Source organism: Sceloporus undulatus, chromosome 8 (genome assembly GCF_019175285.1).
Source record: "Sceloporus undulatus isolate JIND9_A2432 ecotype Alabama chromosome 8, SceUnd_v1.1, whole genome shotgun sequence".
NCBI classification, from domain to species: Eukaryota; Metazoa; Chordata; class Lepidosauria; order Squamata; family Phrynosomatidae; genus Sceloporus; species Sceloporus undulatus.
Genome location: NC_056529.1, coordinates 18935470 through 18952874, shown reverse-complemented (window position 1 = coordinate 18952874; position 17405 = coordinate 18935470). Strand labels below are relative to the sequence as shown.

The window sequence follows — 17405 nt, the reverse complement described above, 5'->3', positions numbered from 1 at the left end:
ATTTAAACATGGCTCTCATATCCCCTCTTTACCTTCTCTTCTCCAGGCTAAACATCCCCAGCTCCTAAGCCCTTCCTCATAGGGCTTCATGGTTCCCAGACCCTTCTCCATTTTAGTCACCCTCCTTTGGACACATGGCTCCAGGTTCTCAATGTCCTTTTTGAACCGAATATCCGACCGGAGAGCCTATTTCCCAAACAGAACGAAGGAGGACAATTTAAAAAACCGCCATAGGCTCATGTTAGTAAGGAAACCCAATTTATAAAAGCAGTCAACTCCGGCTGTGTTAAAACAATAAAAATGCTTCATTCTACATGAAATCGACAAGCAAAGAATATGGATGCTAATGAATTCCCTGTTATTGCATGCCTTCAAGTTGTTTCTAACTTATGGGGACCCAAAGGAAAAGCGACAACGGGGTTTTTCATGGCAAGTTTCTTCAGAGGGGGTTTCCCATTGACTTCCTCTGAGGCTGAGAGAGTGTGACTTGCCCAATGTCCAGCCAATGGGTTTGCATGGAGGAGCCAGGATTCGAACCCTGGTCTCCAAAGTCCTAGTCCAACACTCAAACCACTGCACCACACTACCTTCCCCTAAACTGCAAATGCCTACTGACTGATAACGGCTGCAGAATTAATGCGGTTGGACACCGCTTTAACAACCATGGCTCAAAGCTCTGGATTCCTGGGAATTATAGTTTGCCACAACAAACTACAAATCCCAAGATTTCAATAGACAGCGCCAGGGCGGTTAAAAGAGGCATCAAACTGCGTTAATTGTGGAGTGTGGCAATGTTAAAGGAGCATAAAGATTTCACAACAAAGCTACACAAACAGGTTGGAGAACGAACACACAGCCCTTACCAAACCCTTAGATGGAAAGGGCTGGACTATCATTACGCAGCCATAGAGACATGAAAGAGTAAATAATACACTGTAAAAGACAAGTTTCGAGCTCTAAGTATTAGCAAAAATAGGTCATAAAAATGGTACAAAACCTTTCGAAAACTTGTTAAAAACACACACACACATCGACACTTTTGTCTGGAGGCAAAGGTCCACACCTTGCAATTTAGACTCCCATCAAAATGCCATTTAAAGTCATGGTAAAGATGAAGTAGGAGGTAATATCCAATAGTCACAAGCAGGGAATGTGGGTTGAAAAAAGGAACAAGGTCTCCAAAATAGTGGAAGAGGATGTCGGTGGTCAAAAAGGAACAACTAAGACTTAAGGCCCCTAGTTCTAGGTAACAGACTTTGGGGTTTATCACACGAAGGAGAAAATCACATAATTACGCGCAACGATTCCACACGACGTCGCACAAAACCCGCCATTAAAGCGGCCACAAAGAAGCATTAACGCACATCTTTTTAGTTTTGGGATTTCAGCAACAATGCGTTCCCGATATCACTTTATTTGCGCAATTGCATCTGATAATCATTCGTGCAATAACTCGCCATTTCCGCCTCATTTGCAGGATGCAAAAGCACTTTAATATCTTTCTAATATCTGAAATTAGCCCCAGTGTGATAAACCCCTTAGTAATTACTCACCGCTTTCGCTTTATTTGCAGGATGCATTAAATGCACTTTAATCTCTCTTTAGTGCTGAAATTAGCCCCAGTGTGATAAATTCCATAGTAACTTAAAATGAGGACCAGCTTAAATTTAATCCCATTGCAGGTTTGAGCATAACTTCCCTCTTTCTACTCTCTCAGTTTATTCCTTTGCCTTCAATACAAGTTGTCTTTATCTTCTGCAGCCACCTTTTGTGCTGATGTTTCACGATTTCTCCTAACAGGCTTTGTCCTATAACAGCAACGATGGAAACAACCAAAGCAATCACATCTGGAGGCTGTATGCGGATACGGGTAACATCCAAATACCTCTCCCTTGATCAGAGAAGTTGGGGAAAAGTGATCAGGTGGAAATTCCCGTGCCCAAATGGTGGGAAAAATAGCTTTATTGACGTTTCCAAAACTGTTCTCCAAGAAGAAGGTATGATGTCAATATGATGTCAATGACGACATTTGTTATGCATACTCGGTTTTTCCAAGGTTGAGGTTGTACCCAGTTTGTCACCTTCCCTGATCCTGATGCCGTTTTGGTTTCGACCTTTTCTTCCTGTCCTCGGATCTGGGCTTTAAGGCGCACACGCAAGCCGAAACCCCGGCGATGGCTTTGGGTAGGTCTGCCCCTTTGTGCCACTTGTTCTTCTCTTTGTCGTACACCTGGACGGTTCTGGAGAAGACCGTGTCCTCCCAGCTGTAGCCCCCAAGGATGTAGATTTTGCCTTCCCACGCGGCCACTCCGGATTCGCTGTTGGCTTGCAGCAAAGGGGACACTCTCGTCCACTGGTTACACTGAGGACTGTAGGACTCCACGCCCAAAATGTCAAAGCGGGTCATGGTTTCGAGGTAGTCGTCGCTACCACCGATGGAGTAGATGCTGTCGTCCAGGGTGCACATGCTGTGCCAGCCGCGAGCGGTGATCATCGGCCGCTTCTCTTCCCAGACGTCTGTACGGTGATCGTAGCAGAGCAGATTTTTGCGATAGGGACCAATCTGGTAATCGTGGCCTCCGGAGATATAGACAAATTCGTTGTGGACAGCACCGGCGTGGCCATAGGTAAACCTAGGACACGAAGCAGAAGAAAAGGATATGGTCAATCAAGGTGGGAAACTTGGAAAGGTCCGATTTTGAAGATGCATCGCAACCAACTATGGGCCACACTACCTACCCTCTTGTGTTGAAACTGAAAACAACCGAAAGTCTACTTGTGGTTTCAAAAATACAATCAGCGCTCAATAGCCACAGATTTTTTTATCTGGAGATTCAACTGTCCACAGCTTGAAAATATTCAGTCTTTTAAAATATAAATTCCAAAAAGCAAAATGACTTTAGGTAAGTCCATGAGGCCATAATGAGCTACTAGTCAGAATGGCAGCACCGTTGGATTTTCATATCCATGGGTTCTGCACCTATGGATTCAACCATCCATGCATGGCTTGAAATTATGTGATTTTTCTTTTTTAAAAAATCCAAAATGCAAACCTTGAATTTGCCATTTTTAAAAAATAAGGCATACGATTTTACTACACCGCTGTATTTAATGGGACTTGAGCATCCATGAATTTTGGAGTCCTGGAACCAACCTCCATTGGATACTAATGGCTCACTGTAACACTCCACGTTTTTTAAAAAGTCAAAGGAGAATTGCTCATCCTAGAACATGATTTAATGCTCACAGCTATGGGTATGTAGAGATGGGTCACGTCTGCACATGTTGATTTTCTTTGCTTCTGCACTATAAACACCTTCGGAGCCCACCTTCCTTTGCCCTCATTCAGCCTACAGTGAGGAACTGAATTGCCAGCAAGGGATAGTCTGGGTAGAATTGGGTTTATTAAGAGCACACTTCTATCAATATCCTTGGAGGAAGGCTGAAAAGGCTAGAATGCTTCTCTGCTACATACCATCTGGTGCATTTTTGCCACCAGTAAAGCTTATCTCAGGCTGCAACTGCTCTGCAGAGATAACTCAGGTTGACATTGTTTTAACTTTTCATGACTCTGTGCTATGGAGTCCTGGGATTTGTCGTTTGGTGGGAACCAGAGCTCTCTGACAATGAAGGATAAACATCTCACAAAACTATAAATCCCAGATTTCCACAGCATTGTACCATTGCACTTACAAGTGGTGTCGACCTGGATTATTTCTGCAGTGCAGAAATGATTACAGAATTGATAATAGGTCTTTCTCGGTAACAGCATCCCAATTATGGAGCTACCCAAGGAAGTTGTTTTGAGCTTCCAGAGGCCACCTAAAGTAGTACTTTTCCTCGTAGCTTTCAGTGTTTGAAATTGTTCTCTGTTGACTGTATTTTAGGATTTTGAAATAATTTTTAAAGCAGTATTGCAATTTTAATTTCTTTTTAATATTTGTACTGCTTTATTTACTTTTACTCATTCATCACCTTGGGGGCCCTTGTGGAGGCAATCCAGAAATATCTTAAATACACATGTATACAAACGTCATGAAATACTAAATCATTTTAAGCAAGCAGGCAAAGACTACATGCAATGCACCAGTGTTAAAATGGTCCCTCATTTTATGCATGTATGCTTTCAATGCATTTTCCTTGATCATTTTAAAGACTTCAACTAACTGTGCATTACCAGAAGGGCACAAAAACAGCTCTAGTGCTTCATGGACTGCAAAGACTGCCCTTTGCCCATCCATGCCAAAGGGCAAGGTTTAGCAGCATATTACTCCATGCAGTGTTTGGCTTAATTTCAAAAGACTCTTGGCAAAACATCAATTGTAACCATGGATGAGAGTGAGAGTTGACAAGCAAAATCCTGAATGTTAAAACTTCTAATAGGAAAATGAAATTGTGTTCTTTTACAACAACAATGATGGATGCTTTTTCCCCAATATACTGTACATCCTGTTCACCTGGGTAAGCCTGCAACGAAGGACCATGCATCTTTTTCGGGACTGTAGATTTCGACCGACGAAAGTGCCCCATTTTCGTTCCTTCCGCCAACAGCCACCAGCATTGTCTCAATGGCCGCTAGATAGAAATCCACACGACGCTGCCTCATGGAAGCAAGCTGAAAAAGGAAAAACACATTAAAGCACGCAAATCAATATCTTTGGGTAGCCATCTATCACATAAACCAAAAGCCTATTTGTTATAACTTAAGTCAGAGGTGGCCAACTAGCAACCCTTGGGCCAAAATCAGGCTTTGAAACTACAGTCGCTCCTCCGTTTTCACAGGGGATCTGCTTCCAACCTCCTTGTGTGAAAGCAGAAAATGGGCGATATTTAAGCTCCATTGGCTTCAATGGCAACCCATGCCCCATTTTGTACCCCTCTGTTTGCCGCCCACAAATGGGCGATGGATGCAGATTCCAAGATGACAAAAATAGACGAGCGACTATTTCACTTGACCCTTAGCAAATTTTAAACCATACAATAAAGGAAAAGAGGACTACACACACACACACACACACACACACACACATGTATATAAATTAAACAAGTTTATTGAGCAGGGTAGTTTATAATTTGCAAGTCTTGGAGGTCTCTCAGTCATAGGGTCATTCTGTCAAAGGGTCAAAACAGACCAGCAAAAAACGCTGGCTTCAGGGTGGCATAGGGGCTTGGTATACACATGGTGCGTGCCCCAATGCCACCCCTGAGCCAGTGTCATACCACCCCAATGACCACACAGCAGGCGGTGTTATGGCATTTCTGTGGCATAGTGTTTACATGCGCTGTGCCGTGCCGCAGAAATGCAGAAAAGCCACAGCGGTGGCGGAAAGGGTGACTTTTTTCTGCACCAAAAAGGAGTGGCATTTTCTTTTGGGGCTGAAAAAATGCTGGATCTGGGTCACAGCGTGCAGTTGTTGCGGCCCCGATTCAGAGCTCAAAGGGGTGCCAAAGGGCTGCCCTTTTATGGCTGTTTCAGCCCAGAGTCAACTTGGTGGCAAAGAAGAACAGGAACAATGGTCCCAATAAAGATCTTACAAAACATCCGGAACTGCTATCTATATGATGGCAAAAGCTCAACATTTGGAAGTTGTATATCTCTAGATAAGAGCAATGCGAAAACCTCTCAAGTTTGGATTTTGCAAAACTTCTGTGAATCTCAGCTGCTATCTATATGGTTTCAGGAGCAGAAAATCAATCCCTGAACCAGCCTCAGTTGTCTGCCCTTCAACTACCTGTTTATAACTCAGCCACCAACACAAAGGTTGGTTTGGATGACAACTTCCCATGCTGGAAAGCAGAATGACAACAGAACAGGACAGACTACAAAAGCTGGGTTAAGTTATTCTTTTTTATCAATATAAGTCAGAGGAAAGGGGGAAAAACACAAAGACAGACATCAATGAAGAGATCAATAAAAGGTGAAATGCTTCTCTTTAAAAGGTTGAAACTCTTGGTTCACTTTTCTCTCAGTGAAAGGAGGGACTGAAGGGGTCAGTAAACCTGAAGTTGCTTGAGAACACATGCCATTTCTTGACCTCTTTGAAGACACTGCCAGTTTTTCTCCATTACACTTTGCTACACTACCATGAACCCTCAAAAACAATTTTACCTCCATGACTTTTGGTTTCCCTGGATTCCAAGTGAGGCAATATATTACATGCTGGGAGATAGCGTCCATGGTTCATGGCATCTCCCTTACTATACGTGTAATGCCTTAACTCTCTATTAGTATTTTGAGGACACACACATTTCCATTGACACATAAAAAGGCAAAGAGATATATACACAAAAGGACAGATGTATGTACACATATACTACAGCTCAAGGCTCACCTTGATCCACTGGTTACACCGAGGGTCATACCTATATAGAAGATTGGATGCCGCGTCCCCCCCATTGTCTCGTGAAAAACTGCCTCCGGCGATGAAGATGAACCCTCCAAGGACTGCAACACAATGGTGGCTCCTCCTTGCTGGGAGAGGCGTCTCTCTCACCCATTGCCCCGTCTTGGCCTCCAGAAAACAGGTGTCATCGCTTAGCTCCAAGCAATGCTCCGATACCTCCCCACCGACGAAGAGGAGCTTCTCTTCGTACGTACGGAGGACAGTCCGCTTGTTTTGAAGGACCGGTTGAGCTGTGACGTTGTTGTGATAGCTGACCGCCTCTTCGACAAAGCCTTCGCAGTTGGTTTCCTTCGGGAGGAGGGAGCAGATGGCAGGCTTGACCCGATGCAGAAGGTCGTTCTTTGGTATCAAGGGGAAGTGGATATTTTCTAAGACCCGGAAGGCCTCGCTTTCCCGTTCCGGATATTGCGTCAGCCACTGCAGCGCAGCCTGGAGCAAGTCATGCTCGCATTCTTGCTGGACATCGCTACTACTAAGGTATTGGCACAGCTTCTGGAGGGAAACACTCTGCAAGAAATCCGGCGTGAAGGACAGCGTGCCAAAGTTCCTCAAGATAAAGGAGTCAATGTACGCATCCAAGCGCTTGAGGTTATAGATAGAGGCCAGCTCTTGGAGGTACAAGTAGTTCTCCTCGTTGACTTCATTCTCCAGGTAGTCACAACAGAAGTCAACCACCTTCCAGATCTGCAACAAGTGGGCTGTCTCCAAAATGTAGTCAATATTTCCACCATCAAGGGACAGGTCACACCCATAAAGGAAGTCCACTATGGCTTTGAGGCCACTGTAGGAGGATCCAAAGAGCTCAACTTCTTTCTGGTAGGCCTCCCTCATGCCAATGGTGAACATGGAGTTGAAATAGTCACTGCAGACAGCTAAAATGTTCCGATGGGCAGGGACTCTTTGCTCATCCACAACCAGGACAATGTCGCAAAATAGGCCACAATGCCTTTGTTCGTTCAAGCTCCGCAGAACCAGACTAGAGTGATCAGCACATTTGTACACCTGCAATAAAGAACAGAGGTCAAAGCACTTGCGTAGCTCAAAAGAGACTTCTAAGCAAGTAGGTGCAAAGCCCTACAATCGAAGATCAGCCATTCTCTAGTGCAGAATTTATCACAGTAGCGTGATCCTGTGGGAAAACAGGAGTTGAACATGATTTAAAGCAAAGAAAACCTGGAAATGCCTGAAGTTTATCACGTGACGTCGCAGTTAACGTGAAATAATGCAAAGTTAAACCACAGTTAAAGCGGAGAAAGATGGCAGCTTTTTACCTTTGGAACATCCTGGAAGTAAAATGCTGTCGCGTTTCTCCGCTTTAACTGCGGTTTAACTTCACATTATTTTGTTTTAGAAGCAATTCGGTGTGATAAACTCCCTGAATTTGCAAGTTTTGTTTAAATTCGAATGTACTTGAAATCGTGTTTAACTCCCGTTTTCCCGTGGGATTACCTTGCAGTTTGAAATGAAATCCCAAAGACATACCATATATACTTGACTATAAGTCGAGGGCAGGTTTTGGGCACAAAGTTATGGATTTTGATGTGACCCGTGGATAAGACGAGGGTAAAGCTTAGGGGCATGCAACAAAGGACCTAAAGGATGAGGCAAAGGAAACAATGGCGAAGGACTAACAAAGTTCCAGCAGTCATAACTGTTTGTGTTCAGACTAAGGGCTGGATAGATGAGAGAGTAGAGAGGGTTCAATGCTTCCAAGACAGATCATGTTCTTGCTTTTCACCAAGGCATGGTTCCTTTTTAAATAAGAGTTAAAGTACAGTACTTGCATTGCTCCGTGGATAAGTCGACCCAGGTCTTTTGGGTCAATTTTTTGGCTAAGATTTCTAGACTTATACATGAGTATATTCAGTAGTTCACATATGTACGTTCAGAGAAGAAAGCCCACAATTTTTCATGTGGGTCTTGGGAATGCCTCTAATGGACAGGGGTCTATTTTGGAGAAAGAGACAAAGGAAATCAGGGGCTGATATGAGCAAAATGTTGGCTTCTGAATAGCAGTGGTTTGGGAATGCAAGATGAAGAGGCAGTTGGGTGCATGTCTTGCATTTGTATTTGCATTTGTATTTTAATATGTTGTACCTTTCCTTGAGGAGAGGCAGGAAGGAAATAAATTATTATTATTATTATTATTATTATTATTATTATTATTATTATTAATTGCATTTGGGCCTCTCATAGGTAACTGTCCAGCAATGTGTGCATCAAACACCAGCAAAACCTTTGGAATGATCTTTTAATGACCATTTCATGCACAATACTTTTCCTGGGCAAGAGTGCTGCGATAAGTGTTTCTTTTTTTTGCTGTCGTTTAGGAACCATTAAATGCCACAAGTGACGTAGCTGTTCATTCCAAGTTACTAAGAAGAGGCACGATAAACTCCCTAAGTAATGAAGAAGGATTTCAGCTTAGCAAATGTATGAAACAAGCAAACATTTTAAAAAATGCAAAAATGTGATATTATAATAACTCCGCACCTTTGAGGATTCACTTATCTTATGCGGGCGAGAAATTCTTGCTTGTTTCGTTCCCTCCATTATTGTACAGGTCCTTGAACGAGAACAAAGAAGCAAACATCAGCAGCAACATATTAGCCAAAGAACAGAAATGCTGTGATCTGGAGGCCAAATAAATAGTTTCGTGTTGGGGTTGAAGCATTGGATTAAGATTTGGGAGATCAGGTTCTACCCATGAAACTCACTGAGATGCTCTTTTCTACTTCAGAGGACTGTTCTCCGCTGTTGGACAAGATAACAAAAGTTTTGCAGTTTTTGAGGATTTTTCACATTTCAGGACTTCTATATTATTTTATTTTATTGCAAAATCCTTTCATATGTTCTTTGCACGTGCAAAATGTCTGCATCGGAGAGATTCCACCGACAGTAAAGGTTAGGAAGAACATCTTTATTGTAAGAACTCTCTGACAGCAGAATAGACTGTCTGAGATGTTTATCACACTATGCTCTTAAAGAGCTACTATTCCAGTGTGACTCCTCTAGCAGCCTCCTGTTGCATGCTGGGATTGGCAGTTTTAGGAGTGGTATTTAGAATCTCAGGCAGGAGTTCAGCTCCTTAAAACTGCCAATCCCAGCATGCAACAGGGGCTGCTAGAGGAGTCACACGGAATAGTACCTCTTTAAGAGCATAGTGTGATAAACACCAAAGGTTAGAAGGCCATCTAAGACGCTGGAAAGCCATCTCTCAGGAGTGCTGTAGTTGCATATTGCATATTACAAGGGTTGGAACCCTTTACGCGTCTAAGACTGTATAGATTCTAAGGATAACAGCAAATGTGGTGGGGAGAGCTATGTGTCCCAGATTCCATAGCACTAAGCCATGCAGTTAAGTGGTGTCAACCCTGGATTATTTCTGCAACGCGCGGATGCAGCGTAATAAGCGAAAGTGTCCCCTGATGGTATTAAAAGCTTGGGCAGACTCATACGGGGGAAGCCAAGGATCTCAATAGCCTAGAACCACGTTGGAAGGGCCTGATAGGTCATGCTTGCACCTCTGCACTGTGCACGGAAACCTGTACAAGTGTGTTTCCTGCTGTTTCAGCAGGAAAGTTGTGTTTTCTGCGCACAGAAGGAAATGGGTACATGGTTAGGAGTTCATGCAGGGACACCAAGAGAACAGAAGCAGATCAGGAAATCCGCAACTTTGCAACTGGTTTTTGAAAGCACCATTCCATAAGGAGGAGAAAACAACCAAATAACCCAAACCAGGGCATCCTCTCTAAGGAGTTTTATCACACTGGGGCTAATTTCAGCAGTAAAGAGAGATCCCGCAATAAAGCGGGAAATGGCGAACAATTGCAAAATGGTATCCACCCCGTTGCGCACATAAAGGTATCGAAATGCATTGTTGCTGAATCCCGAAAGTAAAAAATGTGTGGTTAATGCTTCTTTGTGACCACGTTAGGAAGTTTTGTGCGATGTCATGGAAATAGTTTGCGTAATTACGCAGTTTTTCCCCCGGGATATTCAGGCATAAACGCCTGATCTCCTTCGTGTGATAAACTCCTAAGTGTACACGTATCCTTATCCAGAGTTCTGATATACTCTCAAATCCAGTATTGCCCACAGGTGTCTGAGATGTGATACCTTTGCTCTTCTGATAGTTCCAGCGTTGCTTGCCTTGAAATTGTTTCTGACTTACGGAGAAACTAAGGCAAATCTATGTGGAAAGTTTCTTCAGCAGGGAGTTTGCTATTGCCATCTTCTGAGGCGAGAGGTGGACTTGCCCATGGGTTTCTGCCGCCTGAGACCAGAATTCGAACCCTGGCCTCCCCGCGTCCTAGTCCAATGCCCAAAGCCTTACACCACACCGGCCCATCGGAAAGCAAGGAGGAGATACGTGAAACCTTTGCTTTCTGGTGGTTCAATGTACACCAACTTCATTTCATGCACAAAATTCATGCTTTTAGTTTTTCAGCAGAAAGCTAAGCAGAATACAGGCTATGGAGGCAGAAAGGAAAGGGGTAAATTATAAGTTTCTGCAGAAAGCTAAGCACAAACATGACTATGGAGGCAGAAAGAAAGGGGGGAATAAAACCTTGGAGCGAAAACTAGCCGGGACCTGGCGATGAAAGCTTCGCAGAACCTAGCAGAAGCCATGGCTAGGGGGCCCGGCGGGAGGCAGGCAGAAAAGCAGGGTAAAACAAAATGTTAAATGAAAACATACCAAACAAGGATAAATGTGTTGCTTTGGGGCAACATGCCTGCGCAAAGAAAAAATAAACTGATAAATGAAATATAAATGAACAACCGGAGAGGAAAGGCTATGGGGGGATGGAGTAAGATGCTACAGAGGGGCGAGGATGTGGGAGTTTCCCATCATGCCCCGCCAGAGGCATCCCTAGGCATCAAGAGCCACAGGTGAGCCAAAGGAGGTGCCTTACCAAAGGCTCCAAGTGGAGAGTGATGCTGCCAAGGCAGCGGCAGGAGCCCTTTCCGGAGCATTGCATGCCTCTCCTCCTCCCAGCTGCAGCAGCCATGTCTTTTAAAAGCCAGGAACTGCAGGCTGGATGGAAAGGGAGAGGACCAATGAGCGCAAAGAGGAGGGCATAAAGAAGCGGATGGGGGTGGGACTGCATGGTGTGTGTCGTGTGTGTGTGTTTTCTTGTTAGACCCAGCTGCCAGTGCAAGCCAAAAGAAAAAAGCTCCTGTTGGAAAGCTGCAACAGGACAAGAGGGGTCTGCGAGAGCCATGGTTGCATTAATCTGCTCAGGGCTACTTAGAGGAGGAAAAGCAAGAAGGGGCCTTGCAAGGGAAAGGCTACTCGGTTGGAAAGCTGAGAGGGTACGCATGTGGATTGCAATACAGATTTATGTCTATGTTTTTTGGTGAGTTTTTTCGGTCTATGTGGCCAGATCTAGGAGAGTTTGTTTCCTGACGTTTCGCCAGCATCTGTGGCTCTGAACAAACCTGCCAAGAAAACCCCATGCGCCTTGGTTGCCATACATTGGAAACACTTCAAGGCCCAACAACAAGTACTACTACATTGATAAGGTGTTTATGAAACATAAATGGATTTCATATTTAGACTTGGGTCCGATCTGAAGGTCATCATCAGCAAATATTGAAAACGTTTCTGTTCCAAGCATTTCGGATAAGGGAGACTCAACCTGTTTCTGTCTTTTTTCGCAACCCAGCACCACATTTGAAATGAGCGGATCCTCTTTCTATCAGCTTTCTTCACTGTCCAACTTTCACAACTATATCTAGAAACTGGAAATGTTATGGTCTGGGTGATTCTGAATTTTGTATTTTTAGTCATCCATTCATTCTGGGTTTACTACAGCGGTTAGATACTTTCCAGGCCAGCAGAGGGAGACAGCTGTCTCTGAAACAGGATTGTAAGTCTTTCATTCAAATAAGTTTCAAAATAGCCCTATTAGTCTCTTGCAACATAAAAAGGAAAGAGGGAGGGAAGGAGAGAAAAATAATAAACATGGCAGTGCCTTAAAACCCAACTGGTTTTTATTTTAGTATGAGCTTTCATGCATATATAAATCCATCTTTTCAGATGCAAAACCAAATGGTATTAAGGCTCCAAGTATAAAGCATATTTATAGAGTTGTGGGGGTGAGATAGTATATGAGGATCCAGAAAGTTGCAAATCACGTCTCTTGCCCTAAATTTTCTTAAGGCTGGGTGAGATGATAATAGGTTTTTCATATGTTTACAATGGTCAGCTGGTGCTGATGTGTAAAAGCAATAAGCCTCCTTTCCAAAAGTCAAGCTTCCCTGGGCTCCGTACTCTCTGAGAAGCTTCCTTTTGTTATATGCGCAATAGTCAGGGCTCTTGTGTCAGCATATTTAGTGTATCTGTAATATATGTAGTGTGCTGTGAGGATGTTATCTTTGTTCATACCTCTTGCTAATAGATTGGCATATGAATATTAACCAATTCAGCTGTTTCTCTTCTGAGTCTTTCTAGCTCAAAGCATTGCAAGTCATGGCATGATGCTGACACATGCCAGGAATTCCGATTGTGATCCATGACTGTGAAGATCCATGCGTTCACTTCTATTCCAAGTTCCCTTAGGGGTTATAATTTTCAAAGAGGTAACTATGACAGCTGGTGGCATCTTCCAACTGTAGCTCGGAAATAGGTTGCCGTTGCACAATAGATTGCAAGCCATGCAACGTGCTGTGTTGATGTTCAGTTGTGGCGCTGCATAACTCCCCTATTCCTCTGACACATATTTACACTATGCTGATGTGATGCAAGATCTTGACCCTCATCTGAAAAATAACTCTTCCAGCCTCTGCTGTAACCACTACACCACTGAGACAATGTTGCTTCTGTGTGAGTTGGAGGAGAAGATGGGAGCCGCGCCAAAGGTCAGACCCCATTTCATTCCAGTGCCAACAGAGAAAGAAAGAGAGGCACAAAGCCTTAGATTCTAAATAGTTGCAATAAGAGAGAGATGGGTTGTGTAAGGTTTAATTGCTCCAGAGGAAGACAATGAGTTGCAACACGTCGGACCTATTACACATCCAGATACCTCTGAGTGAATGTCACACAGCTATAAAATGCAGGAGTGGTGCAGATCACACAAGCGTTTAACCAGATTGACATCTCCCAAGCACCATGATGTGCAACTAGGATAGCCAGAGACCTCAAGGGGTTCATCTACCATGTAGATATTATTGCAATTTTGACACCATTTTAACCGCGATGGCTCCATCCTACACAATCTTGGCATTTGTGGTTTGTGAAGCACCAGCACCCTTCAGCGGAGAAGGCTAAAGATCTTGTAAAACTGTGTATCCCAAGATTCCATAGGATAGCACTACAACAAAATGGTATCAAATTGCATTATTTCAGCAACCTACACAAGAATGAAAGGGCTCTGTGCAAATCTCCTGCTCAGCTAGTAAAGCAGTCACTTGCTACAGTTTGCAAGGCTCAAATGATTTGTTGCAGTAGTCTGTAAAGACTATTCGGGGAGTGGTCTATATGTATACTTAGGCCTGGTACATACCTGTGGGAAAGTCCGGGCTGGCAGTGGCCTGTTTTCCCGTGAAGGGATGCCGCAGCAGCCAAACTGTGCGGCATCCCTCCAAACCAAAAAGAAGCCGGAAAAACTGGGGTCTTTTTGGAGCACGGGAACGACATCATCAGTGCACCATTGGTGCACTGTGACACGTCCACGCCACAAGCGCAGTGCCCGGAGGTGGAGACGTGGCACTATGCTTGCGTCATGCATGCGTGCCATGTATAGACGGCACCACATAAAGATGGTGCTGTCCATATGTGTTCAGGTTCTAGAGAGTGCGGATGCTGCACGCTCCGGAACCCTAAAATTGGCCCCAGGCTGCCGCAAACCAGAAGTCTGTTGTGGGCCTCTGTTAGCTTCTTCTTTCTTGCTCACCCTCTACTCTGCATCTGTCTTCTAAATAGGTGAAAAAGAATAATGCCCTTATTTTACCTTAATCTGGAAAGAGCCTCTTTAGCTAAGATTTTGCTCTTCTTTTCCAAACAGGGAAATATGTGGTGTCTCTCTATGTTTTTGTTTGAATTACAGCTGTGAGTAACTTTGGTTGATGCTTAATGCACTGTGTTTACCAACATCTCCCAAGCCACCTCTAGGGCTGCATCCACACTGCAGAAATAATCCATATTGATACCACTTTAACTGCCATGGCTCAGTGCTGTGGAATTCTGGGAATTTTTGTGTGGCATCAGCACTCTCTGACAGGTCTCACAAAACTACATTTCTCAGAATTCCATAGCATTGAGCCATGGCAGTTAAAGTCGTGCCAATCTGGGTTATTTCTGCAGTACAGATGCAGCCTAGGTCTCACATTTCGGCCCGGAAACCTTTGGGAAGATCCTGAACTGGCAACCCTGTGTGCAATACAAAGAGAAAATTCCTGAATACGTTTCTTGTGATGCACACTAGGCAAATACTTCCGGTGAGAGACCCAGCCTTCTCAGTTAGACGGCAGTTAATCCCAAATTACTTTGTCGGACTACAATAAAGAGCTATACTGCCTGGAAATACATGCTGGCCAGAGTATTCTGGAAGTCATAGTCCATAAAAGCAAATTTCTCAAGATCGGGACTTACCTGAAAACTGGCCCAAATAATCTCCGTTGCGATTTGCGTCTAAGCAAACATATGGATTGGGTTGGGCAGTTGGACTTTGGACATTCCAGAACCTGCTGCAGATAATTTCCCCAACTGCTGCCCTAGAATGAATGTATAATAAATCCAGCTCTTAATAAAGACCTTTGTTCATAGGCACTGGGTGCTTTTTTTTCTTCCTCGGACAATCAACCTTTTATAGCACCTTCCGCCTTTTATTCTTTTTGTCCCTATTCCAAACATGGTTAAGATTTTGTTGTCTATGGATAGGCTGTGCAAAGGTCCGTGCTCAGAAGCTGTGAAAGTGCAAATGGCAAGTAATTGCACGGATGATTATCCTATGCAATTGTGCAAATAAAGCGATATCGGAAATGCGTTGCCGCTGGAATCCTGAAAGTAAAAAGATGCACATTAATGCTTCTTTGTGACCACTTTAAGGGCAGGTTTTGTGCAACGTCATGTGAAATGGTTTCGCGTAAATACGCGATTTTTCCAGGGTATTCATGGGATAAACTCCCGGTCTCCTTCGTATGATAAACTCCTATGTTAGTTAAAGAAAGAAGGACAGAAAGAAACTCTGAACCTGGAACATGGAACACGTTTCAACCTGCCAGGGCTTTCCTTACTTTCTTCACATTTCAAAATACTGTATAGTTACAAGATAAGGGTGGATCTAAACAATCTTCCAGGGTTCATATCTTTCCATCTCTGTGATTCTTGCTTCTGAATGTGTCTTCACTGTATGTATATATGCGTGTGTGTGTATATAACTTTGATACCACTCTACCTGCCATGCCTCCATCCAATAGATTTCTGGGATGTTATTGCTTGGGAAGGTACTTAGATTTCTATGCTGGAAAGCTCTAGTATCCTCCCCGAACTGCAATTCTGAGACTTCTGAATACCTCTAAGGATTTGGCAGGATGGGGTCACAACACTTAAAATGGGAGGAAACTGATATTCACAGTGTAGTATAGATACACCCAAGAGACCAGAATCATAGAAGAGATTATTCAGGTCAACTCTAGTCTCTGATGCTGCTTCTATGGCTGCATTCCCATGATGATTTAAAGCAAATTGCTGATCAGGTTATATGGAGCGTCATTCCCATTTGAAACTGGTTCTGATCCTACTGTGTTCGGTTTCAATTGCGATGAAGCAAGGTAAACGCAAAAAAAAAGCTCTTTTCCAACATTAGTTCTTTGGTGGTACTTTTGGAAAGAATCGATTCGGAAGCGTGTTTGACAAGTGGGAACGATGGATCTGAATCGCATCATTCTGGAGGGAAAAGACAAATGACAGAGGGTGTTTTCCATCCCTCTTCAATTTTTGGTAGATCCACCATTTCCCTCCACTCTCAGCGCTGCCTTTGTGCTTGTGGTGTGACCTATGGGCGCACAATTTCAAAAATAAATTGGTAGAAGATTCGATTCATTGGTTTTACAACTACAGTACTTGCAATTACCCGGGCGATCCAATGGCAGCTCATAGTGAGGCAAGTAGTTACAAAAACAGTGATTCGAATCATCTATCTATCTATCTATCTATCTATCTATCTATCTATCTATCTATTTCCCAAGCTGGGTTGCCCAGGCTGCTGCTTACATCGCCGGTGACACACAGATGATTGACATGCACTTTGAAATGGTGCAAACTTGTGGGGACGACAAATGTGCCCAAAAAGAAGCAATTACAAGGGGATAATGAAAAGATCCGCTTTCATAGTAAGAACGACGGACCTTTTGGAATCGATTCACCGACACGGAGCGAAGGCGAATCGCAAACCGGTTTAAATGTAAGTGGGAATGAGTCCCGAGAGAGTTGCACAGTTGATCTGGGCCTTTGACCCTTGTGGAAGCATTCCCCAATGTACAACCCATGATGCAAAAACCACAGGAAGGAAATGTAGTGTAAGACTGGGCTTCCAGGGTTGCTGTATAAACAAAGGACTCCCCCACTTTTGTGAGTTTGCTTGCGCAAAAGAGCAGAGAGTGCCCTCCCAAAAGCCATGCCTCATTTGGCCAGCAGCTGGGAAGTTGTCATAGTTACTTCTCCACTCCAACCAAAGAACCGCTGAGAAAAATCAGGCAAAAATCCAAGTCGATACCCACATCACACACACACACCAGTATGAAGTATGGAACTGACATAATGCAAACAAAAGGCAGCAGGGCTGATATAAGAGTATAAAAAAACCCCGACACTCCCCAAGTGGCTGATACTTAACCTTTGTGAAGGTCACAAAGTAGAAATATTACTTCTAAAAACTGCAACACCCAGAATTCCTCACTGTCTAGGGATTCTGGGAATTCTGACTCCCCAAAGTCACACCTCCCAGTTCCAATTAGGGACCAACCCCAAATCCACACTTGTGTTGCATTTGGCTG

The 17405-nt window shown here is 43.7% G+C and overlaps 1 protein-coding gene across 1 annotated transcript; it reads right to left on the bottom strand.

Moving 5' to 3' along the window:
- Positions 1–619: 619 nt before the first annotated feature.
- Positions 620–14137, bottom strand: KLHL36 (kelch like family member 36). The gene is made up of 6 exons (XM_042437784.1): positions 13913–14137; positions 11321–11421; positions 8898–8970; positions 6333–7406; positions 4458–4615; positions 620–2633 (listed from the first exon to the last, which is right to left on the bottom strand). Exons 1-6 carry the CDS (start codon positions 14135–14137, stop codon positions 2078–2080), a joined length of 2187 nt encoding a protein of 728 aa, XP_042293718.1. The 3' UTR covers positions 620–2077.
- Between the last annotated feature and the right edge of the window lie 3268 nt (positions 14138–17405).

What these genes read in the sequence shown, in the direction of transcription:
- KLHL36 (XM_042437784.1), bottom strand. Translation starts at nt 14,137, where the DNA reads ATGCATGACGCAAGCATAGTGCCACGTCTCCACCTCCGGGCACTGCGC. An exon ending in CAGCCCGGACTTTCCCACAG is followed by an intron (nt 11,422 to 13,912) that starts GTATGTACCAGG and finishes CCTGGCTTTTAA; the next exon opens with AAGACATGGCTGCTGCAGCT. An exon ending in TTCGTTGCAGGCTTACCCAG is followed by an intron (nt 2,634 to 4,457) that starts GTGAACAGGATG and finishes TTCGTGTCCTAG; the next exon opens with GTTTACCTATGGCCACGCCG.